This window comes from Engystomops pustulosus, chromosome 7, assembly GCF_040894005.1.
Source record: "Engystomops pustulosus chromosome 7, aEngPut4.maternal, whole genome shotgun sequence".
Classification (NCBI taxonomy): Eukaryota; Metazoa; Chordata; class Amphibia; order Anura; family Leptodactylidae; genus Engystomops; species Engystomops pustulosus.
In genome coordinates, this window is record NC_092417.1 from 71,664,336 (window position 1) to 71,684,621 (window position 20,286).

Sequence of the window (20,286 nt, forward strand, 5' to 3'; positions counted from 1 at the left end):
AAGCATGTATGTGGGTTTAGATGGGATGTTTTCTGAAAAAATGTTTTGTTGACAACTATCTAAAGTGTGTGGCCATCTTAATGGGCTATTCCAATGTTTAATATTTATGACATATCCACAGGAATGCATTTGTCTATTTTAATTACCAATATGGACTTGATTGGAGAGTGTCAAATTCTCTGTGCAGCCAAACTTCGGAAAAAGATTGTGAGGACCCCTTGTTCTCCGATTTAGATGTGGGTTCCAGAGATGGGTCTTTGGGAAATGGAAATAGTAGTATCTCATATGTATCTATGATATCTACCAGATATCTCATATATATCTCTGCTTCGATAAGTAATAACAGAACCTTTTTGGTTTTGTTACTTGTTCAAAGAGAGGAATCTTAGGGTTAAATTAGGATAGGTCAGTTGGAGACTTGTAGAGGTTCTACAGCTAAACTCCTGACACAGACAGTTGCAGTGTTGTGTGATCTGCGTTTTCACATTGTAGGTCAATTACATTATTGCGTAAGAGCTCACTTCCCTTTAAAGGGAACCTTTCAGCAGAAAATGACCTGACAAACCACTACCATGGTTCTTTTAATGACTCGGTGAGGTGTTATCCAGAAAATCAACTTTGAAGTGAGATATAAACTTGTCATATAAAAATAAAGGAGGCAGAGAGTCAAGCTCTCTCCTCAGAAAGCCCCGTCACTGTAATTGATGGTCCCTCATCCAGAGACATCACTAACCAGATCTCTTGAAGTCTGATGCATGATGTCAATCACAGAGGAGGAGGAGGCGTTCAGAGCTCCCCACCTTAAATTCTGTATTTTAACTTTTCTACCTCCCTAATTTATACAACCAATTTACATCTCACTTCAGAACTGATTTTCTGGATGATTTCATCACAATGGGACATGAAAAACAAAAAGTAGAAGGTATTATGCTGTTTGATAATATACTGGTAGTGATTTATAAGGCCAATTGTTGATGACAGGCCTCTTTTAAGTACTGTGTTTCTCTGAAAATAAGTTGGGGTATTAAACGTTTTTTTACTAAAATTACATCAGAACATTTTGTAGGTGCCACAGTTCAGAAAACTAGAAAGTAGAAAAAACTAGAAAGCGAGATTGTGGAGCAGCACAGTAAGTATGAAGGATCAAGTCCCAGTATGGGTGCAAACCTCTAACAATCCCGATCCGCAGGAATGTAAAATGTGGTAATCAAAAAAGGAAGCAGAGAGGCAGCACTCCATGGAAATAGATGCTCTTTTTTATTTATATGCAACGTTTCAGCTCCTCAATGGAGCTATTTCTAATTTTATATACAGTATTCGTGTAACAGAGTGGGACTTCATACCCATAGGAAGTTACATCATGGATGACATCAGAGTGTAAATCAAAGAGGTGCAGTTCATTTGTGCAATGTGAACTAATAAACTTTAATCACCAAAATACTTATGGCAGTAGGGGCTTTTTTTTCCTAAACAAATATGGCATCTTGAACAATCGTACATGACCATTGGAGTTGATGTTCTCATTAGTGTGTGCGCGAGGTCCTCGGCTGATATGTCAATACGATATCTCCAAGGGATAACTCCAAGCTGTTTATCTCTCCACTAGATATGCATTTGTATGACCTCTATGATGGCATTATTTTATTTATGTCCAATGTTACCACCGTTGATTATCCCTCAGTGAATGTATCCAGAGGGCGCATGCGCATTGTAGCATGTTTTCAATATCATCGGCTCCTAGGTAGTGGTAGGTGTTTGCTTTGGTAAGCCTATGTTTCTTAACTTCTGTACAATTTTTGATAAGTTCACATTGCACAAATTAACTGCACATCTTCGATAGATGTTTTTTGACATATTCAAAGATACATTTGTATATGTTATCCTCTGACACTCTGATGTCATCCATGATGTAACTTCCTATCGGTATAAAGTATTGCTTTGTTACACTAATATGTATGCTTGAAAATAGCTCCATCAAAGAGCTGTAAAGTCACACCTTTTGTCATGGGTGAATAAAAACTTCACCAATTTTCAGAGTGCTGCCCCTCTGCTTCTTGGTTACCGCCTTTTGTAACTAGATAGTTCTTATTTTTGGAGAAACACAGTACCGTAAATGCAGTTATGCCAAGCACAACCATTGTACCCTTTTTAAAGGACATCTACCATTAGTTTTACTGATGGTAGATGCCCTCAACGAAATGCTTGTTACCTTGTTTAGGGGATGATCTACTTTTTCCTCATTCATTTTATTAAGGTATAAAATAACTTTATAAAATCTGTAAATAAGCCAGAGGTGCTCCGGCTGACCAGCTGTCTGCAAGTCTTGCGATCCAGCATAGCCAGCTGGATAGTATGATCGTGAGACTTGCAGGCAGATGAGGAAGGACAGCCGGAGTGGAGGGCGTGCAGATATTATGATGTGGCGGAGTCAAGAGGTGCCCGGTGACGTTGACCGAAGCGCCTCTGGCTTCTTTACATATTTTATGTTATTTTATACCTAAATAAAGGACTCGGAGGATTATGGGAAAACAAGATCATCCCCTGGACAGCTTTTCATTGAGGACATCTACCATCAGTAAATCTGATGGTAGATGTCCTTAAATAGACTTGGAGCTCCTTTGTTTACAGTGTGATAGTCTAAAACAAAAAAAAAAAAGTGTTCACACATAACAGCTATGACACAGATTTTGTGATTCTTTGCCAATATATGAATTATTCTGATGGCTTGCTATGTTTGCAAGAATGATGCGCATCTCAGTGAAGCAAATTATTAGCCCTCTTTGTTATGCACGTTTGGAAGATACATGGCAACATATAGGCTCAAAATGTATACAGCAAATAGCCTGTGCCTAAGCCTGTAATATCTGTAGTGGATAATGTGCATCTTCTGTTATACTGATATATATATATACACTGTACACTAAGAAACCTTTCCGGCTCCACCCCCCTCACTTTACACAAACGTGTTTGATTGAATCTGTGTTCATAAAATGTGAAAAATAGTGTCAGTAACTTAATATTTTGCAGTTACAATTGTGTACAAGTATACATTTACATACTTGCACATAGGAGGTATTCTTGAAAATAGAATACTGTACTTGAAATAAGATATAGTTATAGAAGGGGGCATAGTTATAGTAAATATATTCTTATATATACTGTTGAATGGTACAATATTCTAGCTATATTCTTGCACATGGGGCAGTATTATGGCATAGCTGCATCATTATAGTAGGTATATTGTATATAGGGGCAGTATTATAGTAATTCTATTCTTGTTCATATGAGGCATTCATTATTTATATAGGAGGATAATAGTTTAATGGTAAGGTTTATAAGAGTTCTGTGTCATATTTAGTGGTCATATACCGCCTAAAAGGTCGATACATAAAATGGGAGTAGGGGAAAATCTGTGTATTTGAATAAGCAATTGGCTTAGTGATAGAAAATTCTCAGATTGGGCTGACGTTAAGAGTGGAGTGAGTATTGGGGCCACTTCTTTTTAATATTTTTTATTATTGACCTTGTAGTGGGTTTACACAGTCAAGTTTCAATACTTGCAGATGATGCTAAGCTGTGTAAAGTAATTAATACTGAGGCTAGTATAGCATTACAGAGGGATTTGTGGAAACTTGTGGAGTGGGTGGAGAAATGGCTGATGAGGTTTAATGTAGATAAATGTAAAGTTATGCACTTGGAAACAAAAAGTATAATTATGTTCTAAACAGTCAATTACTTGCTAAAACTGGAGCTGAAAAGGACTTGGCGGTATTCGTGTATGGTAAACTTAATTTTAGTGACCAGAGCCAGGCAGATGCTGCTAAAGCAAATACAATGATGTGATGTATCAAGAGAGGAATAGATTCTAAGAATAAGGACATAGTTTTGCCCTTATACAAATCACTTGTCAGACTTGAATACAATGACAGATAACTAAACTGGGGTTATTCAATTTAGAAAAAAGACGGATGAGGGGAGACCTCATTACAATGTACAAATACCTGAACGGACAGTACAAGGATCTCTCCAAAGATCTTTTTATACCTAGGCCTGTGACCAGGACAAGGGGGCATCCTCTACGCCTGGAGGAGAGGCGATTCTACCATCAACATAGATAAAGGTTCTTTACTGTAAGAGCAGTGAGACTATGGAACTCTCTGCCGCAGGAGGTTGTTATGGCGACTCTATGTATATGTTCAAGAGAGGCCTGGATGCCTTTCTGGAGAGAAAAAATATCAAATTTAGACTTGCATCTTTTTCCGGCCTTATATACTATGATATCTTTTTTGTGAGAGAGGCAATATTTTTTTGCAAGAATTAATTATTGTACATGATTATATTAAAGTCGGAACAAGTTAGAAATTGTTATTTTGCTGTTTCCTGCAGAATAGAATTTTACCCTTAGATCTATAGTCTTGATTGCTAATTATTTTCCCCCAATTTCCTTTAGAGATATTGATCCTAATTCTTGGACATGTTACAGCGTCTATAATTAAACTCTTGTCTCTCCCTAGAAAGCCATTGACGCTGACAATGCTGGAGTCAATCCCATTGGAAACTACTCAAACAGCAGCAGCCACTGGGACCTGGGCAGCGCCTTTTTTTTTGCTGGGACAGTTATAACCACAATTGGTGAGTTTTTTGTGCTGCATTCCTTAGTTCTTCTTTGCTGTTCCAAGTTCCATTGAAACACTTTGCCAACACCAACTTCATTTCGTATTTTTATAATTACACATAAACATAGATGTATACATAGGGGAGATTTATCAAGGCCATTTATGTGCCAGTGAAAGGGGGTTGCCCCGGGTTGTGGAGTGGGCCAGTATGGGGTATTCATATCTATCCCCTGCACCTGTTTTGGCACATAATTTAATGCAATTCTGTGTTTGTAAAGGAAAAGAAACTAATGAATATGGTGTCACATACGATCTGGCTTTGTCTGATATAAATCCAAATCTAGCTTGTAAGAAGCAAGCAATATTGTAAGAAGCATGCTTCACCATGGTAGGGATATCTGCTAATCCTATCCAATTACAATGTGATCAATTTATCTTCTCTCATCAGGTTATGGAAACATTGCACCCAGCACAGAAGGGGGGAAGATTTTCTGTATCCTGTATGCTATATTTGGAATACCACTTTTTGGCTTCTTATTGGCTGGAATTGGAGATCAACTGGGCACAATTTTTGGGAAAAGCATTGCAAGGGTGGAGAAAGTCTTCAGGGTAAGTAGTGGTATCTGTAGATTATTATGTGGTGATACTAAACTCTAATAAACTGTTTACTCCACACAGAATATTTAGATATTGTACATATATAGTTATCAAATAAAGCCACTATATCAGGACCCACTCTGGCATTGCTCGTCCACTTTCAGAAGGCAGACTTGGCTCACAAACACTATCAATGACACTTCACACCCTGATAGTTAAATTACAATGACAATACAGGCAGTCCCCGGGTTACGTACAAGATAGGGTCCGGAGGTTTGTTCTTAAGTTGAATTTGTATGTAAGTCGAAACTGTATATTTTATAATTGTAGCTCCAGGCAAAAAAAATGTTGTCCCCAGTGACAATTGGACTTTAAATATTTTTTGCTGTAATGGGACCAAGGATTATCAATAAAGCTTCATTACAGACACCTTACAGCTGATTATTGCAATCTGGGACTAAAGTAAAGCATTCATAAAGCTTCACCAGAGGTCAGAGGGGTCTGTCTGTAACTATGGGTTGTCTGTAAGTCGGGTGTCCTTAAGTAGGGGACCGCCTGTAGTACTGTTCTGGCTCTGATAACATCATGTCCACATCTTTTTGAGATCTTTCCTTGAAAATATTTTTGTTTTTGCAGAGTTTCTGCCCAAATGTGTCCACCATGTTCTGTCCACAATGTTCCACTGTGTCCACAATGTTGCCCTGAAAAAGTTACAAGGATCTCTCCAAAGATCTTTTTATACCTAGGCCTGTGATCTGGACAAGGGGACATCCTCTACGCCTACAGGAGAGGCGATTCTACCATTACCATAGCCAAAGGTTCTTTACTGTAAGAGCAGTGAGACTATGGAACTCTCTGCCGCAGGAGGTTGTTATGGTGGACTCTATGTACATGATCAAGAGAGGCCTGGATGACTTTCTGGAGAGAAAAAATATCACAGGTTATGGGAAAAAACATTAGTTTAGTTTAATTCTTAAAAGTTGGACTTGATGGACTTGCATCTTTTTCCAGCCTTATATACTTTATTGTGAGAGAGGCATTTTTTTTTTTGCAAAATAGTTTTACCCACACTTTGCTTCTAAATAATATATACCCATCACAACTGACAACCGGGTGCTATCCGCATATTTTAAACATTATACCAAGCCCCCTGGATTTGAAAGCTACAATGTTAAGCCTCAATATAGTTCACCCTCTGAATTAACTATTGAAAAAGTCCCCCAATTATATACACGCCCCTCTCTCCCAAATTAAAACATATACAGTAACTTCCAAAGTAAAGTTTCATAGAGAACCTTTCCCATTCCTTATATACACAGACACATTTGATTATTAATGATACTCCAGCAGCCTGTGTTGGTTGTATGGAGTATTACTTCGAGCAGTAGCCTGTTGGGATGAGGGCTCCAGGCTCACGTCGGCTCTGCATGTCAGCGTTAGATCTGCTGCCCCCACTGAAACCTGGATGTCAGGATTCCTACAATTGGCCCCTTAATAAACAGAGCCAACCCCTCTGTTTCAGCAGGGCCACCAAACTCCAGCTGAGCCTATTACCCTAATAAGCTAAGATCTGAAAAATGTTTTTTATATTTAATGAGCTGAACTATGAAAGTCTTAGAAGACTAAGCACAGTTACAAGTGTGTAAATTGGACTCATATTGAGTGGACCCATGCATGGTGACCTTATAGAAGGTTCTATAAAGTAGAAAGTAAACGGTGCAGTTAATTATATAAACTTTTCATTACGGAGTTCATGTATACTGTATTAGGTCAACAGCCTGGAATAAAGGAAACAATATAGATTTTTCCACATTTCGTAAAAATACTTTAAGAAAAAAGCTGAAACCAACTGCCCCACACATTTAAAAAGGAATGTGTTGCCAATTTTGTTTTAACGAAATATACAAAAATAACAGTCCTTGATAATGGTGGGGTCTACCATTATGCTTATGACAGCAATGATCTAGAGACAATTTGTTGAGGTCTATGAAGAGTTTCTAGACATGCTCTGTACAGATTGATCTCTTCTACCTTTCTCCCTCAATTTCTTAGAAAAGATGTGCTGGTGGTGTCTTACATTCAGTATGTGTCTCTGGCACAGTGAGTGGCACTGCCATAGAGGCACTGTGTACAGCGGATAAAACCTATGCAATTAACCTCTGTCCACTGAGGGTACAAAACAAAGGTGGGAGATCAACCAAAGTATTACAGAAATGGGATGGGACAGGAGTCTAAGAGGTGTGTAACCAGAGGGGTCCTCTTCTCTGCTATATACTCCCAGGTAGCCATATCCTCCATGCTGCAACGTTTAACAATGGCTCAAATATAGTCAAACTCTATATACAGCGAGACTCCCTTTCCATCTAGTGACAATGTTGAAACTTCTGACCTTGGTATCATTGTGCTCCAGGGTTAGACAGGATGGTCATATTATAAAGGACCTTCAGAAGAATTTGCTGCTGATTCATGAATTATCAAGCTTTATAGCTACAGGAGCCCAACTGGTCGCCATGGGAACAGTAATACGATTTATATGCTCCTGACATATGAGATCAGCAGGATTTTATAGTCATTGCCCCTGGGTCCTTGGAGCTGCTCAGTCACTTTTCTTGTGAGGATCCTCTGAGACGGAATATTAATGGTCCCTTCCTTGCAGCTAATTACTTCCTCATTTGCATATACGGTCCATTATACATTTTATGTAAATTAAAAAAGAAAATATATAATTTCTCTACAGACAGAAACAGAAATTTAAATTGTGCCGGGTACTGACACAATGGGGGTCATTTACTAAGGGCCCGATTCGCGTTTTCCCGACGTGTTACCCGAATATTTCCGATTTGCGCCGCTTGTACATGAATTGCCCTGGGTTTTTGGCGCACGCGATCGGATTGTGGCGCATCGGGGCCGGCATGCGCGCGACAGAAATCGGGGGGCGTGGCCGAACGAAAACCCGACGTATTCGGAAAAAACGCCGCATTTAAAAACCGAAAATGTGTCGCTTGGGGAGCGCTCACCTTCACCTTCTATGGGATGGTGCATTCCGGGGCGTTAAGATTATTTTCGGCGCTGCAGCGCCACCTGGTGGACGGCGGAGGAACTACCATCTTAAATCCCAGCCGGACCCGAATCCTGTGCAGAGAACGCGCCGCTGGATCGCGAATGGGCCGGGTAAGTAAATGTGCCCCAATGAGTAAATCGGGTCATATACTCACTGTAGTGCTCAGTAGACCTTATTAGTAGATGACTTCACATCTCCATATCACCACCTGCTCGGAGTATTCTCTGCATTATGTTTTGCACCATGATGTGAGCTAAAGCCTAATTTAAAAGAAAACCCTGGCATCTCATATATTTCTCTATAATTGCAATACACTGTATTAAAATGTATCTAGTAAAGTAACAAGTGATCTAATGATGAATCTTTGTTTCAGAAGAAGCAGGTGAGCCAGACCAAGATTCGAGTAATATCCACCATATTATTCATCGTGGCTGGATGTCTTGTATTTGTTACAATTCCAGCAGTGATCTTCAAGCAGATCGAAGGATGGACGGAGCTGGAGTCCATTTATTTTGTGGTTGTTACGCTCACAACTGTTGGCTTTGGGGACTATGTAGCTGGTAAGTTCTGCTGTATCTAAGCCTTTTGTGTCTTATACTATCTAATTGAGTGGCTGTGTCTAAACCTATCATATGGGATTCTGTATCACACTACAGCACATAGCGTACCACACTGAACCACATGGCTTCATTTATGTTCTGAACATGATGTCTTGGGTACTTTGCTGATGAGTCTCCTAGAACTGCAGAATGCTTGTGGCAGAAGGAGTTAACAACTGCTTCCAGTCCATGTTGGTAGTAAATGCTTCCTCGCATCCCCCTCTGATTGTCCGATGATCTCATAGTCCTATGAATTATACATGAGACACGTTAGGTTCTGAGGCAGGGTTATTAATCGGGTGACTGCTACAGGAGTCTTTATCTGTATTACTGAGGTGCTGAGACTGCAAGTAATGGTGGCCACACAACAAGGTTACTGTATAATATGTGACTGGAGTGTAGTGTACAGTGTAGAACTGTAGTGTGAACAGAGAGCAAGAGGCTACTGTTATGTCTCCTGCTTAGAATGAACATCATAAACATCAAAACTCGACATAAGTCTACCCCTTTGATAAGACCCCCTCCCTAAAATAATGCTTTTTTTTCAGTAATTGATTTATTTTTTCCATTCTACTCTATGGAAACTTCCCCCTACGCACAGACCACCCCTTGAAAAGCTGATTTTTTTTTTTGGTGAAAACTTTGGCACTCTTCTCAAAGACGTTTCACTGTATATGAATACATAAACAGTGGCGTAACTAGGAGAGATGGGGCCCCCTAGCAGGCTACTGCATGGGGCCCCCCTTCCCACTTAAAAAATATACATATTTGTATACTCACACATATATAAATACACTCATGTGCATATACACATACATACAGTTCCCTATGCTACATACTCACATACAGTGTATACAGACACCATATACACATGACAGATACTGCATATATACCTCACAGTATATGTTATATACATATTATGCTGTACATGTGCAGTACAATAAAGATATAATGGTGCACATCCTCCATTCTTTATTCGATCAGGTCAGATGACGGGGGCCCCCTGACACTGCGGGCCCCATAGCGGCTGCTCTGGCTGCTACCGCTGTAGTTACACCCCTGTACATAAAATGGAATCTGTAAAAACAACAAGTTTGATGTATTATCATCTTTTTATATTACAATTATATTTCCATGTTGTATTTTATATATTTATTCATACCATGTTTTATTAATTTAGTATAAGGCTATATTAACATGACCGTGTGGGTGATGTACCGTATATACTCGAGTATAAGCTGACCCGAGTATTAGCCAAGCCCCCTAATTTTACCACAGAAAACTGGGAAAAGCTATTGACTTGAGTATAAGCCGAGGGTGTAGTATACAGCCAGCCAGCCCCCATGTAGTATACAGCCAGCCAGCCAGCCCCCATGTAGTATACAGCCAGCCAGCCAGCCCCCATGTAGTATACAGCCAGCCAGCCCACCCCTATGTAGTATACAGCCAGCCAGCTCCCATGTAGTATACAGCCAGCCAGCCCCCATGTAGTATACAGCCAGCCAGCCCACCCCTATGTAGTATACAGCCAGCCAGCCCCCATGTAGTATACAGCCAGCCAGCCAGCCCCCATGTAGTATACAGCCAGCCAGCCAGCCCCCATGTAGTATACAGCCAGCCAGCCAGCCCCCATGTAGTATACAGCCAGCCAGCTCCCATGTAGTATACAGCCAGCCAGCCAGCCAGCTCCCATGTAGTATACAGCCAGCCAGCTCCCATGTAGTATACAGCCTGCCCCCATGTAATATATACAGATAAAAAAAATAAACTCTGCCGGCTAGAGAGGATAGAAGAGGAGACACGGGGAACCGCCAGGAGCCGCGACGGGGATTGGAAGCCGCGAGGAACATCGGGGACACCGCAGGGGGAGCATTAATGTTTTTTTTTTTAATCATTGACTCGTGTATAAGCTGAGGTGAGGTTTTTCAGCACATTTTTTATGCTGAAAAACTTGGCTTATACACGAGTATATACGGTATGTATGGCCGCACCTTGCACACATGTGGCACCGTACCGCTCCATATACGGGGAAGAGATAGAAAATGGTCACCCCTCCTCCTCTTTAGCGCACCGGATGCATGCCCACCCATGCCGGATGCATGCCTACAGCTGAGCGGGCAACATGTCCATCTGAATGTAGCCTTATACATTATATATACTACTAATAGTACTATTTTTACCATTTCATATACAGCTACTTATGATGCATAAATGTTTTAATAATTTTGATTTGTTGTATTGTGTATATTATACTTTTTACTTCTCAAACATGATATATTTATGTAATATAATAATACTCTTTGCATTGTATTATGTATTGTTTGTTTTACCATTTTGTTATATGTTGTCACATAATTTATCATACTGAAATATTAGTTTACATTCATATGTTTACAAAGTCAGGAGAAGTCTGCAGTTGAGAATCAGCCTCCACCTTAGATGTTATCGCGTCCAATTAAAACTGCTTTAAATTAATTATGTTCCTTCTAATTAGTGTAAGCAGCAAGCTCTTTGAATAAGGGTCTGTAGAGTGGGGAAGGCCGGGTACGGCTCTCCGAGGCATGCAGCGCAGCACAATCCATTACTGGAGAAGTAGAACTCTCTGCAGGTTCTTGCTGTCTGTGGAGCAGTTTCCTGATTGACTTCAGGGATGAGAAATCTCAGACTCTGAGACACTCGGTTCTGTCTGCACAACAGAGATGTTAATCTGCTGGTGGACATGACAACAGAGATGCCTGTAGAGCCAGCAAGCAAGCTGGGCAGACGCTGTCTATTCAATAGAAACACATGAGGCCATCATCTGCATGATCAACTTACAGCTTCTGGGCTCCAATGCTAATTCTGTAGCTGCCTACTTTGCTATAATAGTTACATTGCTTATCTCCAGGTATAAAATGTATTATAGAAAATAGACCAATCTAGATGATATATTCCAGCAGTGACCTCGCTTCTCTCCAGATGAACATTCTGTTATGTAAGAGTGACATTACAGCAGTGATATCACCTCCCTCCCGTATACACTACATACAAGTGATATCCTCGCTGTTTTCTATTATGTTATACAGTAGTGACGTCACCAAAGATAAACAGATAAACGTTAAATTTATACAGCAACCATCTCCAGATATAACATCTACAACGGTGACCTCATCGCTCTCTGTATTTGGGTTCCAATATAGTCAAGTGACATCATTGCTCTCCAGATGTAAGTCATAGGAGTGACATCCCCATGTTATTTAGCAGTGGTGTTTTCTTTCCTGCTTTCTAGATGTTAGTTGGCATTCAAGTTTACATTTTAATGTTCATCTGTTACAAAAATCATTACGACTATGTATTATAACATATTAGTCTTTTTCTCACATGTTCTACCGGTGTAACACTGAGTTTCTTTCTTTTCTTACAGGTGGGAATACAGGTATAATGTACCGGGAGTGGTACAAACCACTGGTATGGTTCTGGATCCTGGTTGGGCTTGCATACTTTGCTGCTGTCCTGAGTATGATTGGAGACTGGCTTAGAGTGATATCAAAGAAAACAAAAGAAGAGGTAAAGTTGCCATTGACTAATAATAGGATTCCTAAGTAACACTTTGGAGAAATTGAAAAGCTACATAATTCCCTATGATATAGGATGTATGGCCCCTATCTTACAGGTCCTTACAGAAGCTACTGCGTAGAGGACTTCAGCTGGTGTAGTGAGCAAATATACTGGCCATCAGTCCATACTCTAAGACCAGAAGGCTCAGCACTAGTTATCCCCACCCTATTGTTATACCTCATAGTATTCATTGCTTTGATTCTGAACACTGTTTAGGTCGGTTTTCTTTTCTCATTGTCTCTATAGAAGTAAAAAAAAAAAAGAATGAAATTCTGGATAATGGCTTTAACATTGTCACCTCCAGTACTAAACATGCAGCACTTTGTATTGTCTGCTTTGTAACAACATATCTGTGTTTATTGTATCTGGGTCTAATGTTGTATACTAATATAATGGAGCCTGCATGAGTCACTTTTAGTGCAGGCTTCTGACAAATCTGTGACATTATGATTTACATTACCTTTCACAGACCATGTCTTAAAGAGACAATAATGGGAACCATTGTGGCAAAATCATCATTAGCATTGTAAGATGTCTGACTTCATGAATCGGAGATTGTGGGGCATGTCATACTCACAACTAGTATTGAAAGACAAGTAGGACCTTGAAACACATAGACAAAGGAAGAGAGATCTGGAAATTGTAAGAAAGTATGTAGAAAATAGTCCTGATCATCAGCACCATGGACAGCGGATAACACAAAATGTACATGGAGAATGTGATCACACATCTATGTACAGGGTTACAACGGAAACAGTAGTAGTTATTTAATATAGGAATAATTAATCTTTACATTTGATTTGACTTCAATATTTTCAAACTGAACCCTCTTCAATAAAGATGGAGTGCAGAATAATTGTTGGGAGAATATTATAATGTAAGATGCTAATCTACTTGCAAAGATAAATTTGATCAATGGACTCCTTATTGATAACTCAAATATTTATTAGAAATCTACCAGCAAAATGAAACATTGTCAACCAAGCACACTGACAAACCACATTTTTTAAGCCAAAAAAGGCTTAAAAAATGTATTCAAATGAACATAAAGGGGTCCATCCAGACTCTATAGCTGTTAATTGAACCTGGAGCCCCTGATGCTTATTTCCAACATTTTTAAAGACTTTGTTAAAAAAACAGGGCATAAGAAACTAAAAGAAGAGCAGATCCTGCCAGAGGGGCACACTTCCGCATGTAAGTTTGCTTCAATCCTTTATTCTGCTGGTAGTTTTCCTTTAATGATTCTTAAAGGGATCCTGTCATCAGATTTTCACTGATAAGCCTAATAACTAGTTTGCATGGCACATACTAACTTGTGCCCACACAATTTTAGCTAAAAAATGTATAGTTCCAATCCTCAGAAAATAAAGTTTGCAAGCCTACCTGGAACCTTGCCAGAAGGAGCAGGGCGTGTGCTATTCATGCACGGCAGTGTGTCTCTTGCTTCATGTCTCTTCCCCCCTCCTGCAGTGCAGAGCAAAGGATGACTCATCAGCCCAAGGGAGGGGGAGGAGGGACTTGCCGGCAGACATAAGCATAGAGACACACTGCCTTGCATGAATAGCACATGCCCTTCAGGCAGGTAGGCTTACAAACTTCATTTTTTATTGGGCTTATTAGTGAATCTGGTGATGGTGCCTTTAAGTAGCACTTTAGAGAATCTCTAGTAAGAAGCATTGGTATCTGTTTGCATAACCATGCCTTGAGCCGTCTTGCCCCCCTGCAGTAGGGGCACCAACCTTGAAAAGTCCTAAATACAAGCTAACCGATGAGTGAGAAACCTACTTCAAATAATACCTATATACACTCACCGGCCACTTTATTAGGTACACCATGCTAGTAACGGGTTGGACCCCCTTTTGCCTTCAGAACTGTTTCAATTCTTCGTGGCATAGATTCAACAAGGTGCTGGAAGCATTCCTCAGAGATTTTGGTCCATATTGACATGATGGCATCACACAGTTGCCGCAGATTTGTCGGCTGCACATCCATGATGCGAATCTCCCGTTCCACCACATCCCAAAGATGCTCTATTGGATTGAGATCTGGGGACTGTGGAGGCCATTTGAGTACAGTGAACTCATTGTCATGTTCAAGAAACCAGTCTGAGATGATTCCAGCTTTATGACATGGCGCATTCTCCTGCTGAAAGTAGCCATCAGATGTTGGGTACATTGTGGTCATAAAGGGATGGACATGGTCAGCAACAATACTCAGGTAGGCTGTGGTGTTGCAACGATGCTCAATTGGTACCAAGGGGCCCAAAGAGTGCCAAGAAAATATTCCCCACACCATGACACCACCACCACCAGCCTGAACCGTTGATACAAGGCAGGATGGATCCATGCTTTCATGTTGTTGACGCCAAATTCTGAATGTCGCAGCAGAAATTGAGACTCATCAGACCAGGCAACGTTTTTCCAATCTTCTACTGTCCAATTTCGATGAGCTTGTGCAAATTGTATCCTCAGTTTCCTGTTCATAGCTGAAAGGAGTGGCACCCGGTGTGGTCTTCTGCTGCTGTAGCCCATCTGCCTCAAAGTTCGATGTACTGTGTGTTCAGAGATGCTCTTCTGCCTACCCTGGTTGTAATGGGTGTCGATTTGAGTCACTGTTGCATATATAATATATACATACATACTCACCGGCCACTTTATTAGGTACACCTGTCCAACTGCTCGTTAACACTTAATTTCTAATCAGCCAATCACATGGCGGCAACTCAGTGCATTTAGGCATGTGGACATGGTCAAGACAATCTCCTGCAGTTCAAACCGAGCATCAGTATGGGGAAGAAAGGTGATTTGAGTGCCTTTGAACGTGGCATGGTTGTTGGAGCCAGAAGGGCTGGTCTGAGTATTTCAGAAACTGCTGATCTACTGGGATTTTCATGCACAACCATCACTAGGGTTTACAGAGAATGGTCCAAAAAAGAAAAAACATCCAGTGAGCGGCAGTTCTGTGGGCGGAAATGCCTTGTTGATGCCAGAGGAGAATGGGCAGACTGGTTCGAGCTGATAGAAAGGCAACAGTGACTCAAATCGCCACCCGTTACAACCAAGGTAGGCAGAAGAGCATCTCTGAACGCACAGTACGTCGAACTTTGAGGCAGATGGGCTACAGCAGCAGAAGACCACACCGGGTGCCACTCCTTTCAGCTATGAACAGAAAACTGAGGCTACAATTTGCACAAGCTGCCTGGTCTGATGAGTCTCGATTTCTGCTGCGACATTTGGATGGTAGGGTCAGAATTTGGCGTCAACAACATGAAAGCACGGATCCATCCTGCCTTGTATCAACGGTTCAGGCTGGTGGTGGTGGTGTCATGGTGTGGGGAATATTTTCTTGGCACTCTTTGGGCCCCTTGGTACCAATTGAGCATCGTTGCAACGCCACAGCCTACCTGAGTATTGTTGCTGACCATGTCCATCCCTTTAAGACCACAATGTACCCAACATCTGATGGCTACTTTCAGCAGGAGAATGCGCCATGTCATAAAGCTGGAATAATCTCAGACTGGTTTCTTGAACATGACAATGAGTTCACTGTACTCAAATGGCCTCCACAGTCCCCAGATCTCAATCCAATAGAGCAGTGGTGGCGAACCTATGGCACTGGTGCCAGAGGTGGCACTCGGAGCCCTTTCTGTGGGCACCCAGGTCATCACCCCAGAATGAAGTTCACCAGACAGGACTCAAAGAATCTACCTGCAGAATCTTCCTACAATATTAGACGAATTTGCCCACCTCCTTTCAATTGCGTTGGTGTCCTTTGGAGGCTGAAGGATTGAAAGTTGTCAGTGAGCAAGGAGAAATAAATTACTGCTTAAATTGCTGTGCTGGCACTTTGCAATAAATATGTGGCTTCTGGTTGAAGTTCGGGCACTCAGGCTCTAAAAGGTTTGCCATCAATGCAATAGAGCATCTTTGGGATGTGGTGGAACGGGAGATTCGCATCATGGATGTGCAGCCGACAAATCTGCGGCAACTGTGTGATGCCATCATGTCAATATGGACCAAAATCTCTGAGGAATGCTTCCAGCACCTTGTTGAATCTATGCCACGAAGAATTGAAACAGTTCTGAAGGCAAAAGGGGGTCCAACCCGTTACTAGCATGGTGTACCTAATAAAGTGGCCGGTGAGTGTATGTCATAAGGGCATATAGAGACTGCCTCTAAAACAGAAATTACACAAACTACATAGCTCATTTTTTGATCTGGTGGAAGAGCTGAGTTCATTGTCATAGTACAGGGTTGAAGGGTCACCAAAACAGAACATCTGGGTCATATGTTCCCAATGAAATCTTCAATTATATGCAAGTCACTTATCCCCCATCTGATCTTTTTCTCTAGGTTGGAGAAATCAAGGCTCATGCTGCAGAGTGGAAAGCCAATGTGACTGCTGAATTCAGAGAGACACGAAGGAGGCTGAGTGTTGAAATCCATGACAAGCTTCAGAGGGCGGCTACAATCAGAAGCATGGAGCGCAGGCGGCTTGGGCTTGACCAGAGAGCGCACTCTCTTGACATGCTGTCCCCAGAAAAACGCTCCGTGTTTGCAGAGCTGGAGAATGGGCGTTTTAAGGCCTCATCCCAAGAAAGTATAAACAACAGACCCAACAACCTAAGACTTAAAGGGGCAGAACAGTTCAACAGTTTACATGGTCAGGGCCTTTCAGAAGACAATATTGTCAATAAGTTTGGCTCCTGCTCGTCAAAAATGACCAAAAGGAAAAACAAGGACCTAAAGAAGAACCTTCCAGAGGATGTACGGAAGATTTATGAGAACTTCAGAAAATATTCGGTGGATGAAGAGAAGAAGGAGGGGGTGGAGGGTGATAGAATGTCCACCTCTGACACAGCAACTCTCTCTGACTTCATCCACCACTCCATAATGGAGAATGGCTCAGTCCCCTGTGAAACCAAAGATGAGGAGCACGAAAACAAAGCATTACTTGAAGAACGAAACTAACAGGGCAAACTGGAGGATCATTGCTTTGTCATGGCACAAAAAAGCTATGGGCTGCAATGTGGGATGGGCCATTGACTTTCTGTTTCCATTCTGGAGCCCAAAGTTAGATTGTACTTTGACTCAGCAGTAACCTTTGACCCCTTCTGTGTTGGAGGGGACAGTGACTCTATCTGGCCACTGCCTCCTCCAGCACAGAAGGGGTTTAAATTTTGCCCTGGGAAACCAGAACTGACAGCAATTGGTTACGTCAAAGGAGCTCTCGAGACATGTGCCTTAATGCAGACTTTTAAATAACTGGAGCTCTGTAATCTGCTTTGGTGAAAACTTTTACTGTGCCATAACTGACTGCCAAAAGCCCCAACAGCTAAGAATTAAATGATCACAAATTAGCAGCCAGGATGTGGAAAACTGCGTTATGCTAATTAAGAAGATTTTAAGATGGTAAAGCATAATGTATGGTATACAACTTGAAGTCCCAGGAAGCATTTTCCACTCTGGCAAAATAGTATAGAAATATTATAAGATACAATTCATCTCATTAACTAATTTAGATGTGGCAGGGTACCATGCCTAAGTCTACAAATAGAACTTTTAAGGAAATTTGGAGATAACAATGCGTTTCACACTCCAACTCACAGGGGCAGTGAGCAATTTCCAATCTTGCAAGTCCAGCATACAATGGGATGTGATGATTACGCATTTCACTTACTCAAACACGTTAGGAAGCATTTTCCAAGCTTGCAAATAAACACATATATGCATTGTGTGGCACATAATAAGAATAAGAAATACTTAAACGACACTCATCATTCTAACCTCTACATTGAGTCAGAACCTTTCCTGGCCAGTAACAACATCAGCACAGCCCACAGAATAAATGTGTGTCAGCTTTCTAACCCTAAACAAGCACTGTGGCAGCAACCATTACCAATGAAAACACCAGAGACTGTGACAGCGCCCCTAGCTGCAGACATGGGCATTGCAAGCCCCAAGAGAAAAGGAAAGATGTCAGTTCTAAAAACATGGCAGTGTGGGTCATGTGTGTTTTTTATTGCAAACACTTTATATGTGCTGAAGAAATTTCAGTTTCCAATGCTGTATCACGAGGAATCAGCGGAGCGTCTTGCATGTGGTTTGAAGCCGCCCCGCGCTATAAGACTGTAATAGTCCCAGGACCTAGAGACATAAACAACATAGGGGATGTTATTGCAATTCTCAGGGCTCGTACCCTTCTTTACAGTGAAGGATTTCATGGGCACTCAAAAAAATGCACCCTTAAAGTACGAAAAAAAACAACAAACCCCCCCCCCCCCATAACATGCCCTCCGTAAGAGTCCCTCCACATAGTCTAGCTGGCAAGGGACGAGAAGTGCTCACCGCTTTGTGCCATCTTATTTTGTAACTTTTTAAGAGTATTTTCAAATTTTTTTTTTGCATTGCTGGATGCCCAGTTCTCTATCAGTGTTCCTCTTTAGATTTTCTATTGCACATCCTGCAGGTTTAGAGGGAGATTTATAATTAGAGGTACTGAACAATAAACCAATAGGAGACATAAACGTTTTCATTGTTTCTGTTAAGTATTAATGGAAGGGTAAAGCTGCTTGTACATGGTGCCATCATGCAAGTCCAGTACTCGGTTGAGTGATTCTGAGGCAGCCATGCAATCTGAACCATCTGGACCATTGTGGAGAGTTTATTTTGTCTGTCCCCTCATTCACACATATTTACATAACCCATAATATTTCTTACACATGACTAGATCTCCAGCCTCTACTCACTTTACTTGCTGCTAATTAATTTTAGTAATAATAATTCATTACATAGCCTATTACATATGACCCTTGAAAGGTTCCATCAGGACTGGTCAACCACTTCTTCCAAACTTGATCTAATCTTACATTATATACATTTACTTTCAGCAGCAGACGAACTGCTCACAGACCCGCTTTAACCATTGTGCCCACTTGTGCCCCTCCTTTTATTTAAAATAAAAAGGGGAACAATGTGTCCATTGTCCACCACTAAGTTTTCTGTTCCAATAACTTCCTTTGCTACCACCATGGCTATAACAGGAATAGAAGTGCTGGATTATTATGAACAGGACAAGAATTTAGGATTTAAAAATGTCTTACCTTGTATGATCAACTTTAGCCATTTATTTGGTTTTAAGTGAAAGGGAGAAATGAAAATTCAGATAAAAGTCATTAGTGAAACACTAAGTATTTACAGAAATAACTGGAATGTAGAGATTTTGTCCCATAATGGGCAAGCTGGAGCAGATTAATTAAGTGTCTTAAAGAGGACCTGTCACCCCAAATCAGTGCCCCCATCCAAACATACCTACTGAATCTACTCCCCGCCCCTTTCTAATGCTGCCCATTTCAAAGCCCTGGCATTAATCAAACTTCAGTAATCGGCGCTTAAGAATATGACACATAACATACATGATGTCTGATCGACGGACCTGCAGTCCGGCTTATTCATTAGGGGGCCGTCCAGGCACTCCTCTTTCTTCACAGGCTGCCACTCTCCCGGGCTTCAATTGTCACACTTGCCCATGCGCAGTAAGTGCCGAGAGCATGAAGCGGCAGCGGTTGTGCACTGGATGCCACGATTGCCGGCATCTAGTGCACAAGAAAAGAACTGGTGATTGGGGTAGTGGCGGCCTGTGAAGAAAGAGGAGTGCCTGGACGGCCCCCTAATGAATAAGCCAGACTGCTGGTCCGTTGATCGGACATCCTGTATGTTATGTGTCATATTACTAAGCTCTGATTACTGAAGTTTGATTAACGCCAGGGCAGCATTAGAAAGGGGCCGGGGAGTAGATTCAGTAGGTATGTTTGAAT

The 20,286-nt window shown here is 41.3% G+C and overlaps 1 protein-coding gene across 7 annotated transcripts in view; it reads left to right on the forward strand.

The window, feature by feature from the left end:
• Window positions 1–19,797, forward strand: part of KCNK10 (potassium two pore domain channel subfamily K member 10) — a 56,642-nt gene extending 36,845 nt beyond the window's left edge. For 6 of the 7 annotated variants that reach the window (XM_072116720.1, XM_072116716.1, XM_072116723.1 and 3 more), the window contains exons 3-7: window positions 4,515–4,632; window positions 5,065–5,225; window positions 8,648–8,834; window positions 12,277–12,419; window positions 16,823–19,796. In XM_072116720.1, coding sequence (XP_071972821.1) covers window positions 4,515–4,632; window positions 5,065–5,225; window positions 8,648–8,834; window positions 12,277–12,419; window positions 16,823–17,440 — 1,227 coding nt within the window. In that variant the 3' untranslated portion in view covers window positions 17,441–19,796. Of the gene's footprint in view, window positions 1–4,514; window positions 4,633–5,064; window positions 5,226–8,647; window positions 8,835–12,276; window positions 12,420–16,822 lie in introns of all 7 variants that reach the window. The other variant, XM_072116717.1, reaches the window with a different exon arrangement.
• The last annotated feature ends 489 nt before the right edge of the window (window positions 19,798–20,286 follow it).